Source organism: Podarcis liolepis, assembly GCF_965112155.1.
Source record: "Podarcis liolepis genome assembly, chromosome: 3".
NCBI classification, from domain to species: Eukaryota; Metazoa; Chordata; class Lepidosauria; order Squamata; family Lacertidae; genus Podarcis; species Podarcis liolepis.
Genome location: NC_139557.1, coordinates 7,622,431 through 7,640,431, shown reverse-complemented (window position 1 = coordinate 7,640,431; position 18,001 = coordinate 7,622,431). Strand labels below are relative to the sequence as shown.

The following is an 18,001-nucleotide window of genomic DNA, read 5'->3' as shown; positions in this document are numbered from 1 at the left end:
AAGAGGAGAGAGACGCTTCTTCTTTTCTTTTTTCTTTTTTTAAATGCTGAATGATCGCGCCGCTTCTCTGAGGTCCCTCCGGCTGAAGACTCTGGTCGGCTGCTCAAGCTACTGGCGACTTTAAAGGATTCTTTTTCCTTTTATTTTGGGGGGTGGGTGGGTGGGGGAGAGCACGTTTTGTTTCTTTTCACGCTGGCCTTAAAGAGGATATATTAGAAGTTGAAAGGGAAGGGGTGCGAAGCAGGCCGATGGCGCAAAGGGTATGTATTATTATTTTTAATTCGTGATTTCCGAGTAACATAACATTGAAACGTGGATCTTAGAGACACTGCGAGGAGGGGGGAGTTTTGTATACTCTTAGAAACACACACGAGGGAGCGTGTAAAGTCTATCACTATTTTGAAAGGAGCATGTTTTTTTAACTGTGCATGTCCAACATACAGGCAGGTATGAGATGCACTGGAGACCTTGTTCCCATTTATTCGTAATATTAATTCATACCACAGGCCACCTACTAGAAGGAGACGCTGACTACACAAGCAGCCTTGAAACTGAATGCAGTGCCTTTTAATATTCAGTTTCTGTGTCTCTCAAAGTAATCAAGGTACTAAATAATATGCCTATGGACCTTTAGGATATGGTAATAATATCTTTACAATTAATAAAGAACTTGTTTAAAATAACATTACTGTAAATGGAGGGGGGGCAATCAGAGCAGTCCATACATTCCAACCAAGATGTTGTTTTGAACACATTTTCATATGTAATGATGAGACCAAATAACAGTTACACGCACTTGTGTTCCTAACATTACTATTTATTATTTATTTTATTAAATGGACACCATCACTCCACCAAAAAAGTTTACCAGTTTAGGAAGACTATTGATAGTGACAAGAATAATGCAACCAAGAGGGCATTTAAAAGGAAATTTAACCTTTCGAATACATTTTCTGGCACACTTTTGGCAATGCCCCTCTCACACCACAGTTGGGAAAAGAAAGTTAGTCCACTGATCCTTTTGCATTTACTTTTTCAGTTTAAGCAGCTGGAAGGACTCCCCCCCCCCCCCAATTCTCCACACCCTCATTTGTCTTTAATTAATTAGATATTGAAATGGCAGAGTGACCTCCCCCTCCCACCTCACTAACACAGCTTCCCCCCCCCCCAAGGAACAAAAAATCTTGTTTTTTGGGCACCTGGTTCTAAAGAGGAAATACTAAGCTGAGCTTCCCAGAATAAATGCTAAGAAAAGCAGTCGATGGATTTTTGAAAGTAGTCAAGAGCTGGAGAATCCTAAACAAACTATTAAATGAATTCCTCCCTCCCTTAAAGAAAATCCTGGTTTTAGCTTTGTCACACAAACACCTGAAGCCTGATTTTTGTGTATGTGACTTCTCAAAAGCGGTAAACTTTAGGACAGGATAAGCTCGGATGAATTAATTCTTTAAAATACTCTCTGTCAGTTGTGCAAAAGACTAACTTTTCTCCCACCGCCCCACCCCCACCCCTGAAAACACAGCCCCAAAGAAACTTGCTTGAAATAGTGATTCTAAATGGGCTATTTCTATTTTTGTGCTCCTGTACCTTCCTGAATCTTTTCAAACATCGGCAAGGTCTGCCACTTGAGGCTTCTGGCAGGCACAACCGATGCCCACAGGGAAATCTCACAAAAAATAAAGGGAGGTTGTTTTAATGCACGTGTTAATAATAGGTGTCCTCGTCTTAACTTCTGCTGAGAAAAACGTAGAGGAGGCGGCATCTTTCCAGCATGCATTTATGTTGAGCTGGACTCCAGAGAAGTCCTCCATCCTCCAGTTAACTTTTTCATTTCCACGAGGACGCTGTGCCAGGACCCCAGGAGAAAGTACTGCGAAGGCCTAGTGGAAAATGCATTGGAGTCTGGACCCAAGACCAAAGAAACAAAAATAGAACCCCCCCCTCCCAAACCAAACCAAACCGCAGGGAAAACTTCTTTCACTTTTTTTAAAAAAGACGCGGCCTTCCCGGTCCCTTATGTTTCGCCATCTTCCTCCCCAAGTGACAGAGTGGATCTTCTGTGCGCCTTGGTTCCCACTCTCCTCGCACCCACCCCAGCACACGAAGTTGCTCCCCCCCCCTTTAAACTGCACTGCGAAGGACTGGCCTTCAAGCTGACCCTTTTCTTTTCCCTCCTGTCTATTATGCAGTACGACGATTTACCCCATTACGGTGGGATGGATGGAGTGGGGATCCCGAGCACCATGTACGGGGACCCCCATGCCGCCAGATCCATGCAGCCCGTCCACCACATGAATCACGGTCCTCCGCTTCACTCCCATCAATACCCGCACACAGCTCACACCAACGCCATGCCCCCAAACATGGGCTCCTCCGTCAATGACGCTTTAAAGAGAGATAAAGATGCCATTTATGGGTAGGTACAGCTAGCATCAGGTTCATTAGCTTAAGACGTGCTCGTTCCCCGTTCTTCCCCTCCCTGAAGAAAGCCACCGTTTACTCGAGACCGTAGGTAAATAATCCGGGGCAGCCGAGGCTTTGCATGGGGATGACGGACCAGGGGGGGCGGCGGGTTGATTTCAGTGCCTCTCCTTGCCAATCGGTCTCGGGTGGACAAATAAACACCCTCTCAGAGAGAGATTTTGAAGGATAAATGCAAAGAGTTTGAGCCACTTTACAAGAAAACATTGACCACTATATTTCTCCCCAGCCCTTCAACTAAAAGCCTAGACGCGATATAGGAATTGGATAAAAATGAAGAAAATTGTATATATAGATCTTTTTGTAATTCCAAAGTTATATATCGCAGGGGCGTGGTTGAGAATGTCATTTGGTTATTTTGGTTATTTAGAAGGGAGGAAGGGAAGGAAGGAAGGAAGGACATGAATGTTGTGATAGTAAAAATAAGGCTGGGGTTTGATTGAAAGTAAAATATTTGCAAGAGTATTTGAGAAATAAAGAATACTTTTGCCCCCCTTTACGTTAAAATAAAATCTTTTTAAAAGCCAATAAACAAAACCCCTTTTAACTCTAGTGTGTTATTTAAAAGGAGAACTTCACGGGTGGCTTCAGAATTGGAATCCCACGCATCTCGGCAGCTTTTGAAGCCTCTCCAATGCGCGAACTTTAAAAAAATAGTTTTCTATGTAGTGGGGCTTCATTTGTTTCACCAGTATGACTTCAAATGAGTTGGCAGCATTTCAGTTACAATTGATCATTCAAACATTTCAGAGGGAATAACTTGAACCCCCCCGATTATTATTTTGCCTACTGACAACGATGAAACTTAACCGTGATAGTGGCGTTTTCTTTAAGTTGTGAACCCCACTAAAAGGTTGAAAGCGAAGTGAAAAGGAGCGTCGGGCGGGGGGGGGGGTGTAGAAGGCGGGTGACGTTGCTGTGGTAAACGACTGCATTGACGATAATAAAATGTTTAAAATGTGAGATTTCATCAATCCAACAATGTTATTTATTATTGTGCACTAACCAGGCAGTGTCTGAGAGAGAGCGAGAAAGCGAGGGAGAGATTGGAAAGGGATAGTCTAGGCCAACTGGAGAGAAAGGGCTGGTGTCACACATTTTAGCGGTTAGAGATGGGTGACTTTTAAGGGGACGTGTGTCCCCCACCCTACCCTCCACGCCTGCCCCCCCCCCACCCGTTCCAAGCCTGGTTGGCAATTTAGCTGAGCTGCGTAACTTCGCAGTCCACTCCAAATTATAAATAAAAACAGAGTCCCCACTCCACGTTAGCGTACATGGAACCCCATTAGCTCTTCCCCCACAACTAAACCTACAAAAGAAAATTCGGTGGTGGGTGGGTGTTTTTTGCGGGGGGGGGGGAGATTTCAAAATGGCAACTAGACCCGAGGTTGGTTTGAACTTTCGCTAACGTTAACAAGCTCTCTGACCAAGTTTGCTTCAAAACGGCCATCCTGGAGATCTCTATGGCTCAGGCCCTTGGGATCCAGGTCTGGAGAGTAGCAAAGTGAGCAGTGACTGGAGAAGTGGGTGTAAAAAGCCGGGGAGGGGGTTGCCGGTGGTTGAGGAGACCTGCTGCTGTAAACTTCATTTTGGGCGCTCCTCTTGAATTTGCTCTAATTGCTGTGTCGTCTTGTGTGTTGCTTTGGTGACTCTTGTATTTTTCTTTCAGACACCCCCTCTTCCCCCTCTTAGCACTGATTTTTGAGAAATGTGAATTAGCGACATGCACTCCCCGGGAACCCGGGGTGGCGGGCGGCGATGTTTGCTCCTCAGAGTCTTTCAACGAAGACATAGCAGTGTTTGCCAAACAGGTCAGAAAACAAGTCTCAATGCAAATCTCTTGCACTTTCCCTCCTGTACTGTTCCAAATGTCTGGTGATGACGAGAGTAATAGCAGCAGCAGCAGCACTAATAGCACTAATAAAGTGACAAGGCTAGAATGCATTGGAACTGTTATCCCTTGTCACACACGCCCCCTCCCCGGAATGGATCGCAAGCCTCTGGCCTCAGGTTCCTCCCCACATTGACTTGGGTGCGAGCCTCGGAGGTTTTCTGCCCTCTGCCCGCCACCTTGCAAAGGAGCCTGCTTCAGGCTTTTGGACCAAGGCGCAGCTGACGCTCGAAAGCCTCTGCTTGGCGTGGCGAAAGTACTGCTGGCTTCAGCCCCCGAAAGTATTCCCGGTGCCTTCGCTTCGCTTCCCTAAGCGGGTGCCTTCCAAATCCAGCACTCGGGGGCTTTGCATGAAAGATTGCACAATGGACCCCACTATGTAACGAAGCTAGGAAAGATAATAACGCCTTTGCCTCGTCTCCTTTCGTATTTCAAACCTCTTTTTATTTCTTCTTTTTAAAAAACCCGTCCTGAACTTCCCACGGTGTATGTAGATCCGAGCAGAGAAACCCTTATTTTCTTCTAATCCTGAACTGGATAACTTGGTAAGAGTTCAAATACATATTTGGTATTATATTATTTGATTTCTGGAGATGCAGTTGTCATTAGTACTATTTTAAAGTTCTTTGGAAAACGTCGCATTAGGAAGTTTATAGTTTGAATTTTGTGTAACCGGAAGCGCAGGTCAACCGCGCAGCAACAACACGCGATCCAGACATAAGAACTGGGGTTGGGTAGTCGAGGGTGCTTGTTTAGCGTCTAAGACATGCTGCTGTTTATTTAAATTATTTCATTGTTTTGGAAAGGTCGAAATAGCTCACCTCTGTTTGTGAAACAGTTTTATATCTATTATGGGTTGCGAGGGATTGTGCCAAACTCTCACCTTAGATAGATAGAGGCGATCTTTAAAAATTAGACATGCGGTATTGGGAACAGCTCCCCCTCCCTTCCCCAAGTCTGCCAGGCTCTTTATCCAGAAGTATTACAATATAGAGAATATACTTTTAAATAATAAAATAAAATAAATGTTTGTGATCCGGGTAATTTAGCTACTTGGTTAAAATGGTAGTAATTTAAAAAAAAAAACCAAAACTTGAGATCTCTCCATGTTAAACAACATACAAACGCCATTGCTATTAACTTTTAGTGTTGCCATAAATCAAAACACACGCGTACATATATGTGCGTTACATTCACACACATCTACTTTGATAGTAGAAATGAAAGCCAGCTATGGAGACACAGAGACTCACGTTGTTTTGTATCTTTGCAGATGATCCAAGCCATACAAGTATTAAGGTTTCATCTGCTGGAATTAGAGAAGGTAATATTCTGTCTCTCTCTCTCTTACTCTCTTACTCTCTCTCTCTCTCTCTCTCTCTCCCTCCTTCCCTCCCTCCCTCCCTCCCAATAATGTTTCACGAAGTTGAAGCTTCGGCAGAATTTGCATAAATGTCTTTCTTTCTGGTAATTAGTGTCAAGACCAATCATGCCGTCCATTTCTCTTCGCAGTTTAATTACAATTTCAGCCACAAAAAATCTGGATCACGAACTCGTTGGCTGTGTATCCCTTTTTACTACCTTTGTACAAATTGTTGCGCATTCTCTCTACGTTTGATAATGTTTGGAACACTGATACCTCGTCTGCCTGGTTCCTGTGGGTAGTTCGGTCAAGGCACTTCTTTTGGTTTGTAGTTAGTTTTGTAGTGTATTTTTTTTAAGCCATCTGCAGGGTCACATTCAGGGCATAGATTGTCCTGTCACGTTGTGCAGAAACAAGCCAGATTTGCTAGATGCGTCAGTTTCTGTTTCTCTTGAACTGGGCAATTCTCGTCCCCCCACCCACCCCTAAGACGAAGAGACCTGAGCAATCCGAGTTTGCTCCTTAAATTTCTGCGTAGCAATAATAAATTCGGTTCTGGGTGCAAGTATATTTCAAGGCTGCGCCAGAATCGAAGCATTTCGGGGACCTATATTTCAGTGGACCTGTGTATGTCATTGATAGCTGGAGAATTTACCCCTTGCCCTAAAAATAAACATCTATGAGAGATTTATTAATACATGGGGGAGATGGGATGGATGCAGGCATTCCAGGCATTTTATCTAACAGGAACAAGTGGATTGGTTTCGTTCTACAAGAAATAGGCTAAAATAGGCCCATTCACATTAGGTTACAGTGCCTCCAAATTTAAGGTCATGGATGTGTATAATGTTTTTCACCAGAGTGCATTCATCTCTGCCTACAAGTGGAGGAGGGGACCCTTTGTCTCCCCAGCCTCCTTCGGAAAGGGTTTGCGATGATATAACTGGGTGAAATTAAATAGTTTACCTTAAATGTCACCCATGCAGGTCACCTCGCTAATGGTCACAGCTCCGAGAGCAGATGAATTTAACACGGGTGTTGAATACGTTGTAGGCTGTGAATCATCTTGTCACTGTCAATTTTCTGGGATATCTCTATTTTGCTAGAAAAGAAAGTTATTCTTAATTCTGGATGCGTCTCGAGGGGATAATTGCAGCGTGTTTCCCCCTGTTTAGAACTTTTGATGTCAGGAACGGGGAGGGGGAGGGGGGAGTGATTGCTCTTGTCAATTTCACTTAACATGCACTTGACTGTATTTTGGTTTTGTTACTTCTGTCATAATGTAGGTACACGAATTGTGTGACAATTTCTGCCACCGGTATATTAGCTGTTTGAAAGGAAAAATGCCTATCGATTTGGTGATAGACGATAGAGAAGGCGGATCAAAATCAGACAGTGAAGACATAACGAGATCAGCAAATCTAACAGATCAGGTATGATCATCTCCAGTCTTGTAACAACCGCTCAAATCTGTATGCAGATAGCTCACCGGGTCACAACGCCCCTTTTTATTATTTGCATATGATTAAGCCCCTTTTAGATAAATTTCCATCGAAATGAAAATTTTTGAATAATGTGGCCATTATTGTTTCATTAAGGCTTGCTCTCCGATTCGACCTGGCAAAATGAGCTTGTAAAAGCATCGCCTGCAAACTTGACCTGTTCCTTGTCGCTTTTAATTTTTGTCTTTATTTTATTTACTCCCTTTTTAATGATAATGGAAGTGTTTAGGCCTGAATCGTAGGCTTTCGGGTAAAGTAATGATTTGGGGTGGAGGTGGGGGTGAAGAGAAGGGGGGGTGGGAATCCGAGATAGGTGGTCCGGGGAAAGAAGGCAGAGAGGGTTGGAAATCTAGCAAATGCTGGCTATTTTCTTTCTCTCTCTACGGTTCATTAGCCTGTCTTGTCAGTTCTTCTTGGCCCGAACGCTTTTAGACCTCAGTGAACATTGCTTTGTGCCGAGCTTGACGGCTGCAAAGGGCGCCGGGTTTTATTTGACTTAACCGAGAAAATAAATAATAAATGCACGATTCCTTTTATTTTATTTTATTTTAAATAATCGTGTGCGCGCTCCAAATTGCCTGCATGCGTTCGACACGCCTTATATGGGATATTCGCCATCAGTTCCAAGGGTAGGCCCAATCCTGCCGCATGCCAGTGTGATTTCGCCATGGCCACATGCGCTACCTCGGAATGTGCTCTGCTTTCTTCTTCTTCTCTTAAGGAAAACGAAAGTGCCGTTTTGGATTAATACGGGATGTGATACTAACTAATCGATGCTCCTTAACACAGCAATTAGCGACCATCGGGGTCTTGGTTCGCGGAAGGTGGCAGGATAGTTAATGGTTGTTGTTGAGTTGCAGAAGCCGCTTCCCTTTCAAAGGAAGCGTCTGGCTGCTCCGAGTTTTTTCTACTTTACGACCCGATACGTCGGAGGGTCCCAGGGACAACCGGGCCGCGGCTCTGAAGGCTTCCTTTTGTTAAAAAGAAAAGAGAGCCAGGCGCCGCCGAGCCGGCTTGGGTCTCCTGGAAGCAGCTCTGTCTTGGGTTCCCCAAGGAGGCACCGTCGGGTTGATTTAGCGCGTTCTTTCCTAGATCCGCTTTGGCGAGAGGCGCACCGCACCGGCGCGTGGGGATGCGCTCGCTTTGGTGGCGCGCCTTGCTTAGGCGCGATGAGGCATGGCGAGCAGAGGCTGTCCGGAGCAAGAGGAGCGCGCGCGCGTGTGCTGAGCCCTGGACTTCCCAGAAGCTCATGGACAAAATGTTAATATTAATATAGGGAACACGTTGCATGGAGCCTCTGCTTCGCCGCGCCTCTGCTGGCAGAGTCAGCAGCGCCTTTCCCCTGCGTCCACTCCTAAGTGGGCGTGTAGCTCGTCCTCTGCTGGTCTCCTGGCACGACGGAGGCGAGATGGTCGCTGTTTGGGGAGATGACTCTCCTTTCTGCCTCCGCCGGAGCCTCTGCCTGGACGTCGAGCACCCGGGAGCTGTTACAACCCAGCCCTGGATGAGGAAAAGCTCGGGGAGCTGCTCTTGAATAGCAATTGTAATCCAACAAGTCTAACTAGAAAATGGGTTTCTAAAAGCTCTGGAGCGCTTGGTACATAAAGCTATTTGAGCAAATTACAAGAATCGCTCAGGGGCACGAATGAAATCAACACTTTAATTGCCTCCAAAATGAAGATTTATACCCCATTTTCCAAACGAACCATTATTTTATTAAAGTGAAAGCCGAAGAAGTGAACTTATGTGGGTTTGTGTTTGTTTGTCTTTTGGTTTCTGTTTTCTTTTAAAGAAAAGAGGGGGGGGTTGATATTATTGATACGCTGAGACCCTTATCTTCAGCTGTTTCCGCATCCTTCCCTTTCTTTCCCGTCGCAAAAATGACGATCTAAATATCCAGCCCATTATAGTTTTAGGGCTAGAGGGGCGCCAGGAGCCGAAAGTTCTCCCGTTTTAAACTTTTGCTACTTGTCTTGTCGCTATTAGGTGAGATTGGCCCGCAGTTTATTGCGTTTCCAGTGACTTGAGACTGAGAAGTAGGACTGGGGGCGAGGTGGTCTGTTCAGTTTATACAGAGAGAGAGTCTCTCGTGCTCCCCACAGTTTATAAAAATCGCGCGGGGTCGTGGCTCCCGGTCCTTCGTTTTTGACTTTAGCACAAGGAAGACCGGCTTCAAGTTCAGTGGAGAAGTTACAGGTCTTTTCCTGAGCGCGCGCGACGGCTGTGCCGAGCTGGGCGCGCGCGCCGCCCCGTCTGTTGGCCGAGCCGCTTGCAGCCCGTGTTTCAGAGGCTGCCGTGGGCGCTTCTCGGGGGAGATGTGCTGCGCCGCTTCCTCCTCTCGCCTGCTCAGAAGCGACGGCTAAGAGGAGCGCAGTGGCTCGACCTGTTTGTAGCCGCGTTGCGCGCTCTGTTGCAGGCTGCGCCGCGCAGGCAGATCCCTTCCAGGTGGTGCGCCAGCCGCGGTGCCACGTTAGTTGTCTCGGGAGCTGTGCTGGGTTTCTTTCTCCGCCTTTGCTCGGCCCTCGACGGCAGAGTCCTTAGCCGCCGGGAGCAAGAGACCGCTCCTCTTCTCTCTTGCCGGGCTGGGCTCGGTGGGAGGAGGAGAAGGCTCCCTTCCCGTAGCTGCGCCCACCCCGTCGGAGAGAAGAGGGTGGCTCTCGTCTGTGCCGAAGCACCCAGCCTCCCGCGACGGAAAGCCGGCGGAGCGAGCGCGCAGACGCCCTCTTACGGCGATCCGATTTGTGCTCCAGTTGCGCGAAGCGCAGCCCGGAGAAAAGCGGCGACATTTAAACCTCTGATCTGAGCTGCTCCGGAGGATCGCGCTGAGCCCTAACGTGCCTGTGTGGCAGCTGGGATTAGGGGAGCTGGGCTGGAGAAACGGGGGCGCCCCCGGCCGGATGCTGGAAATCGGGTTGCGCACGTTGGAGAGCGAATGGATCGGGGGCAGAGCGAGCCAGAAGGGATTTGGGAATGGTCGTTGTGGGGAAGGAAACCCACAGTGGGGAGAGCACAGGGGTTTTGTTGACCCCGTGCCGCGTGTGTGGAGTCGAGACGCACCCAGATTTGCACAGAAAGCGCGTGCACTTTACAGTGGCGTAGCGTGGGGTGTCAGCACCCGGGGCAAAGCAAGTAATTTGCGCCCCCTAACCCGTGGATTTGCGCCCCCTAACCCTAACCCCCAGATGTTGCGCCCGGTGCGGCCGGCCCCCCCTGCACCCCCACGCTACGCCACTGGCCCTTTATGACACCTGCTTTTGCAGGTGTAGAGGATGGCCCCAAAACAAACCAGAGGTCACACCCAACTGGTAATATGCCGTGCAGACAGAATGTCAAAGGCGAAGCTTTCCCCTTATTTGTAGCTCCCTACTAGAGAAGGTCTAAGCTGTTTAATTTTTGCCTGTCCCGCAGTGCTAAAGGCCAAGGGCCCTGCTCTTCTCCCAGGCCAGCCTGAAACCATGCAAAGAAATCAAGTTTCAGGATCCAGCTCTGTTACCACAGGCCTTTCATCAGCTCATCTGAAACTGGCAGTGCAAGCATGGTGTTTCAGATGGAGTCAAGAGGGACTGAAGATTTACAGCAATTCTGTGCAGATGCTTATGCTTGGATAAATTCAGTGTTTAAATTGTTGAAAAGTAAGCAGTGCATTCATTAGTTGCAGTTGTTTACTAATATCTCATAATAACTACTGTTTTTTTATAGGGGAAAAAACTTTTTTGAGCAAAAAAGGGTTTGAAATCAGCACCCAGCCATGGATAACTCTGAGCCACTCACTCTCTCTTGGCCCAACCTACTTTGCAGGGCTGTTGTGGGCATAAAAAGGAAAGGGGGGAAATAATGAACACCACAGTTGAACTCTTTGGAGGAAAGGTGCTTAGACCACCACCAACAACTGACACGCATGGATGGGAAAGCAACTAATATGCGTTCCCTGCATATTGCTGCCACAGTCAACACAACCAACATTCCCCCTCCTTCAGCTGCTGCATTTCCCTAGAAAAAAACCCCAGCACTTTTAATTGTGAAGCACACGTCTTCACCCCATCATTCCACTGCTACATTCTTGACATGTTAGAATAAAAACAACAGCAACACAACATTTGGATGATGTGAGATATATTAAAAATTAACATCTGCAACTGCATAAATGCAGTACTGCATAGTATTCACCGGCAACAAAGAGGTGATGAGACTCTAGAAACATATTTGAAGCCAGAGAAACAGGGATCCTCCCTGCCACCATGCGTTGATTGCTGTAAAATTTAAAAACTGGAATGTAGCAAACAAAAACAGTTTGCCCTATACATTTTTAATAATGATAATAAATCTGAACACATGCAGCCTCACATTTTAAACTCCCCTAAATCATCATTGTTATTGCTTACTTCCTGCCTTGGGCCAGTCACCATCTCTCAGCTGATCCTACCTCACAGGGTTGTTGTTAAGCTATAGAAAGTTGTACAAAATAGCTGTAAAGGGGGACATGCTGCTTGTATTATATACATCACATTTTGGTTCCCTTAATAACCAGTGATGCGTCTGTGTAGTACTGTGTAAGGGGGATGTTTGTTTCTGCTACTCTTCTCCTGCAAGTTAGTAGAGCCCCAGAGCTCCAGCCAACCTTAATCTGACCTGGTTATGGTGGCTGTTATTCAACTAAAATTTAATCATGGTAAACCCACTGAAATTAAGTTAGGTTCATTGATTTCAATGGGTCTACTCTGAATAAAACTTAATTGAATACCACCCTGTGTATTTATATGCATAAATCACTAAGTTTGCTCCTTGGCTGGTGTGCAGAGTGTCTCACTATTAATCTTTTTCTGCCAAGAAAGCCAAGGCTGTAATCCTTGCAAGCCCCATTAAACCCAAAGAGACTTACTTCTGAGTAGACATGTAGACCATTGTATTGTAAGTTAACTATACAATGAATTCTTAAGGGCTTGTCTGGACTTCCCTCCTGCAAGATACGCCTATGTATGTTTGCAAAGTTTTCACATTTGGCACTTGCCTTTTGGGGAGGGAGTATTTATCATTTACCTGCATTTATTATTCCCTAGAAAATAACTTCTAGAAAGTGCCTGATCTTAAATCACTGAGATTCCAAGGAACAGAAAAGGAAGCAAAAGTTGGAAAGAAAAATGCAGGGCCTTTGCGAACTGTGCTTTAGGACCCAGTGGATTGCCACCTATCTTCTGGGGTTCAGACAAGTCAAACAAAGCTAAGTTCACTCATGGGCTAGAAACCCGTAAAGGTGCGACCAGCTGGGCTGCTTTATCTCACAAAAATTGCTTGATTTCCTAAGTTTATTCAGGAGTCTCCTAGGCTCATGATTTCAAATGGAAGTTCAGTGCAGGCTGGTGCATAAGGACGCCTAGTAGCTGAAAGAGAGCAAAAGTGGTCAGCTGCAGTTCTTTTCCAGGGAGATGTTCGCCATTCCTGTCCGAAATGTGCAACCCCTTCCCACATGCCCCTCCTTGAAAGCACGCAGCCCCCCACCCCAAAATCCCGGGAACTGTAGCCTGCCAAGGGAAGGGCGGTTCTGTGTGGCGCCCGGAGTTCTAGAGGGAGGAATGTGGTTTGAATTATTTTATTTTTTAGGTGGCGTGGCGAGGTAGGCAGCCGAGCGGCCCGGTCGCCACGTGTCGGTGGGCAGGTGTCGCGGCTTCGGCGGCCAGGGCTGAGGCCCCTCTGGCTGGGCCGGGAGTTGGGGGGAAGAAAAGGCCCTTTGCGGGGAAAAGAGGGCCCGGGGTGCGGAGAGGCCGAAGCCAGGCCGAAAATGGCGGGCTGAGGCGCGTGAGGCAGGGGAAGGAGGCGGTGGGCAGCAGCTCCATGCCGGGGCTGACCCGGAGGTTTCCCCTCACGGCCTGCGAAATGGCGAGGCGCGCTGGCCCGGCTAGGGTGTGTGGTGTGTGTGTGTGTTTTGTGCTTGGCTCCAAGGAAGAAGAGGGCGAGAAAGCGAGCGCGGGCGACGCGCCGAGGCCGCCCTGCCGCTTCCCCCCTCGGCCTCCCGCTGAGGTTTAGTCCGGCCCTGACGCCGTGTCCGAGAGGAAGACAATGGGCCAAAGTGGGCAGGGAGGATGGGAAAGCCGCGCGGGCCGAGGGGAGAGAAAGCAGCGGCCCCGGGCGATTGTGTCTCCTCTCGGCCTGCGCCCGCCCAGCGGGGGGAGCGGGGCAGGAGAGCCGGCCAGAGGAGGAAGCAGCTCGCTCTGAGGCGCCTGCTGCCATCGCCGGGCAGGGCCTACTCAGGGCGGGGGGGAAGGCTCGGTGGCCTCCCTTCCCGCCGCCCCCAGCCCCACCAACGCCGCGTCCCTCAGGGAGCCTCGGGAAGGGGCTGCGTGGCCCACGGCTGAACCAAGTCGGAAAAAACACCACACCGATATATTAACAGCAAATACTAGGAAACAAGCAGAAAGCGGATTTTTTCTTTGGGGGGGGGGGACTTTTTCCCTGCCCCAAGAAGCCCCACCAGGCCTCGAAGGGTGTGTGACAGGAGTGTGGCGGGAAGATTCATGCCCCTCACGATCCTATTTATTATAAAGTACTTGTGTGCTCCACGCTAAAAGCCGAGCACTGCTAGGGTGTTGTTTCATTCTCCTTTTCCAATGTGTTTCTTATCGGTGTGGCGCCAACAAGTTTTTATTCGGGAAGTTTTGGCCCAGAGGGGGAAAAAAAAAAAGATTTCGAGAGTTACACAGGCCGAATTTGCCACTGAGGAATATTCTTATTTTTTGGGCAACGGGGGCTTGGTTGAGCACGGAAGCTGAGGGAAATAGCTGTTGTGTGTGTGTGTGGAGGTGGTGCTTTGAGGAAGACTTTGAAATCCAGGTCCAAAGTTGCAGCTTGAGGAGAATCCACTTCCCAGGGGCTTAAAACGGCTGCTGTGAACTCCCTAAAAAAAAGAAAAGAAAAGAAGGAATTAAATTTCAGTTGAAATCAGTGGGCCCAAGTATGAAGGAATCTCAGTCAGTAGAGCAAAAGATTATTGCATTGCACTAGATGACCCTCGTGGTCTCTTCCGACTCTTCAATTCTATGCTTAGGGCTGGTCCTGATGAGGGTTAGCTGTACTGAGATGACAGGGTTGGGTTTTATTTCTCTGGACTTGACATGCTTGCTGCTTTTAAGCAGGTAGGGAGGCTGGCTGGTTAGCTTTGGGATCCAGTGGAACCAAATAATTTAACCACTTCTAATTTAACCACTCATCTGGTCTGAAGCTTGTTTTCTACTGCTGAGAAACAAGGCTGGCTATTAATTTTAGTGCTGCGCAGTTACGGGCTTGTATCATAGTTTTATTCGTCTTTCTTTGCTCAGAAATGATGTTAAAGGCAAGATCAATTGACTGAAGAGGTACTTGTTTCTAATAAGTGTGTTTGACATAGGACTTAACAAGTAAATATCCATGGGACAGAAGTAGCAGCTAATTAAAATTCAACCCATTTTACCCAGGTGAGGAGTATGATTAGTTCTTTAATGTTTAAATCACAGAGCACAGATTATACTGGTATAGTTGCTGCTCTATAACAATTTTGAATTAAGTCTCATATTCTTTATACAGCCGTTGGTGTGATAAAGTGTATGTAGATTTCAAAAATTATGAGCATTTCTGGATAAATAGTACAGTTATGCTTCAGTTCTAAATATGTTTATCTGGAACTTTCAGTAAAGTGCGTATACTTTTGGCATAGATGCTTGTAAACACTTTACTTAGTGGCAATTCAGTAATACTTACTTCCATGTAACATTTAGAATTTTAAGTATTCTGAACTAATAGAAATGCACATCAACTCAGATGTGAGCCACCTTGAGTTATTTGGGACTTACTCCCAGGTAAATGTGTTCAAGGTTGCAGCTGTAGTGTACAATACAATTTTAAAAATTGTGTTAAGTTTTGAAAATTGGGTAACAGTATTTAAAAAACACCTACTTTTATTCTTGTTTTACCAGATGTGTGCACTTGCATGTTATTACATCAAGTCTGGGCATCACATGGAAAATTGTGAGCCTCAGTCTTTCAGGTTTTTTTATTTTTACAATCAGTTGGTGTATAGATTTTGTTAAATAAGTAAGGCTGCAGTCCTAGGTAGACTTATGAAGTTGATTTGGTTACAGTGGTATTTGCTTCTGAATAAATATGCCTAGCATTGCTCTGCATGGCTGTAATCCTTTCAGCCTAGCCTTAAACTAAAAAATAAAAACGTGCATCTCTGTAAAAATGGTTGGGATAGCCTGTAAGTTCATTTATTTGGAGGTAAATTCTATTGGCACCATAGTGACTCTGAATACAGGCAGACGCTTAGGAAGTGCCAGCCACCACATGAATGTTACCACTTGGTAAACTAGTTGTCTGCAGTGTCCTGCCAAGTGGTGACCTTTTAAATGAATGAATGAATGATGTGTGGTAAAACTCTCCTTACCATTTGATAGGATGCTACAGAGCACTACCTGCAAGTAGTTATATGCATGCCATGATAACTTGCTACTTGGAATGTGATCATCTGTATTTTCACACTAACTGAATAACTTGTGTTTTGGGTTAGGGTGTCAAACACAATTGTTCTCACAGAAACGACCTGGTCGTGCACTGTTTGCTACAGGTTTTAGAGCAGAGATGGCTCATATTTTTTGGCCCCTGGGATGAATTCACCCTTTACCAGCCTTCCAGTAGTATGTGACCAAAGTGGATTCGGAATCCACAGTCTTGAACATATGCACACACACACACACACACACACACACACACCACACAGACAGCACACCTTCCCTGCTCAGTGAATGTCTGATCTCATGTGGGGCAGGGGGAAGGTTTAATCCACATTAGGGAGCTGAGCTGATCAGAGATCCAGTGCTGTGTATAACACTGATATTTTTTTCTTTTTGCCACTGCCAACATTGGTGGTGTCTTGGGCCAAAAAAAAGCAGGGGGGCTGATCTGGCCCCTGGGCTGGCTGTAGGGCCAGCATCAGACTTCAAGGGACACTTGGCACAGTTCTGTTGATGTGCTCTAGTCCAACAAAACTCACACATGCATGCCAGCCCCAGTGCGGGAACCCAGACAGGATTTTAGTTGGTGATGCCACTTTTGAATAAGCACACATCTCATCTGTGGTGACCATTCCACCATCTTTATTTACCCCTAATGCAATGCCTCTGGAGCTTGGCATGAATGGAAGTGAGTATTGCAACAGATGGGTTTGGCTGGTGGGTGGGCCCTTCTGAACCCCTGGGGGCCTTGGCTGGGGTCTGATCTGACTCATGGTTGGGGCCATGCCCAACTTTAGGCCACCACTGTTGGTATTTCAGAATACTTTTTAAAAAAAAGAATAGCAGTATGCTGCCACGCCCTTAGGACACCAACTGCATTATGGTAATAAAAAATGCAGTTTTATCAGTCATGTGAACTGCAGTGAGAATGTGGTAAATGCATGTATAGGACATACAAGCAGTTCCCCATTTGTGCACGAGAGCCAGTGTGGTGTAGTGGTTAAGAGTGGTAGTCTCGTAATCTGGGGAACCGGGTTCGCTTCCCTGCTCCTCCACATGCAGCTGCTGGGTGACCTTGGGCTAGTCACACTTCTCTGAAGTCTCTTAGCCTCACCTCACAGAGTGTTTGTTGTGGGGGAGGAAGGGAAAGGAGAATGTTAGCCGCTTTGAGACTCCTTAAAGGGAGTCAAAGGCAGGATATCAAATCCAAACTCCTCCTCCTCTTCTTCTTCACGTTTGAGACGCACACGATCGCTGATGCGTGTGCCATTTTTGGCCACAGAAGGGGGGAGAACAGGGCGGGAGCAAAACGGGGCAGCACAGTGGGCTTACCTGCGTCCCACCAATGCATGCAATGCCTCGGAACGCAACCCCCTTGCAAATGTGGAGTTGCCTATAGATGCATACAGACCTTTGTGGAGATAAACTTTATGTGGATGGGACTGTACAGTTACAGCATTAGGCTTGCAACTTGACATTCAATGCCATGGTAACATTTTTAAAAATAAAAAGTAAATAAAAACTTGCATTACATGAAGTTCATGCAATAATAAAACCATTAGTTGTACAGACTAATACCATGAATAGTTACTTAGAAGTCAGTTCTGTTGAGTTTCTGTAGGCTGCTATGGACTAACTACTTGCCAGGAATATGTTTTATAATGTTTTCCTGCATAACATTGGAGAATGAACAAAAATTAGAGCTCGCTAGTGTGTTATTTTATATATTAAAAGGACTCTCCACATTTCAATTGAGGTATTGTTTTGTACTGCAGACTGAAATACATTTATTTATTTTTTGAAAAAAAGAATTGGTATTGGAATTGTGTAGGCTTTAAGGTAGAGCTGTTGGCTTGTTGTTGGTAGGGAAATGTATGCAATACTATACAACTCCATACTAAAAAATAACAAAGCATGTCTCTAAATCACTGAGGAGTATCAGTTTTGGAAATAATCCAAATATGTCAACCACTGCCATGGGACTTTTTGCTGTTAAGTTACTTCGTCTTGCTCTCAGGTGCCACTGGGTGAACTGTAAAAGATTATGACACTTGCCTTTCCATAATGTGTATGCAGGTAGCTTTTATAGACTCGCCTTTTAAAGAAAGTGCAATATAAAAAAAAATTACTAGCACAAATCCAAATAAAGTATGTTAGCATGCAAGCAATTTATTGGGGCAACAGTATTTTTCTTATATAAAATAAACTTGAACAAATATAAAATAGTAATGTTTGACAGAATTATCATTTAATCTTCATATGCATGCCAATTATGTATACAGAA

The 18,001-nt window shown here is 46.1% G+C and overlaps 1 protein-coding gene across 4 annotated transcripts in view; it reads left to right on the top strand.

Annotated features, from left to right (window-relative positions):
- Positions 1–18,001, top strand: part of MEIS1 (Meis homeobox 1) — a 152,815-nt gene continuing 134,814 nt past the window's right edge. For 2 of the 4 annotated variants that reach the window (XM_083495246.1, XM_083495243.1), the window contains exons 1-6: positions 165–260; positions 2,190–2,416; positions 4,151–4,292; positions 4,867–4,917; positions 5,646–5,696; positions 7,022–7,168. In XM_083495246.1, coding sequence (XP_083351372.1) covers positions 249–260; positions 2,190–2,416; positions 4,151–4,292; positions 4,867–4,917; positions 5,646–5,696; positions 7,022–7,168 — 630 coding nt within the window. In that variant the 5' untranslated portion in view covers positions 165–248. Of the gene's footprint in view, positions 261–2,189; positions 2,417–4,150; positions 4,293–4,866; positions 4,918–5,645; positions 5,697–7,021; positions 7,169–18,001 lie in introns of all 4 variants that reach the window. The other 2 variants (XM_083495244.1, XM_083495245.1) reach the window with 2 other exon arrangements.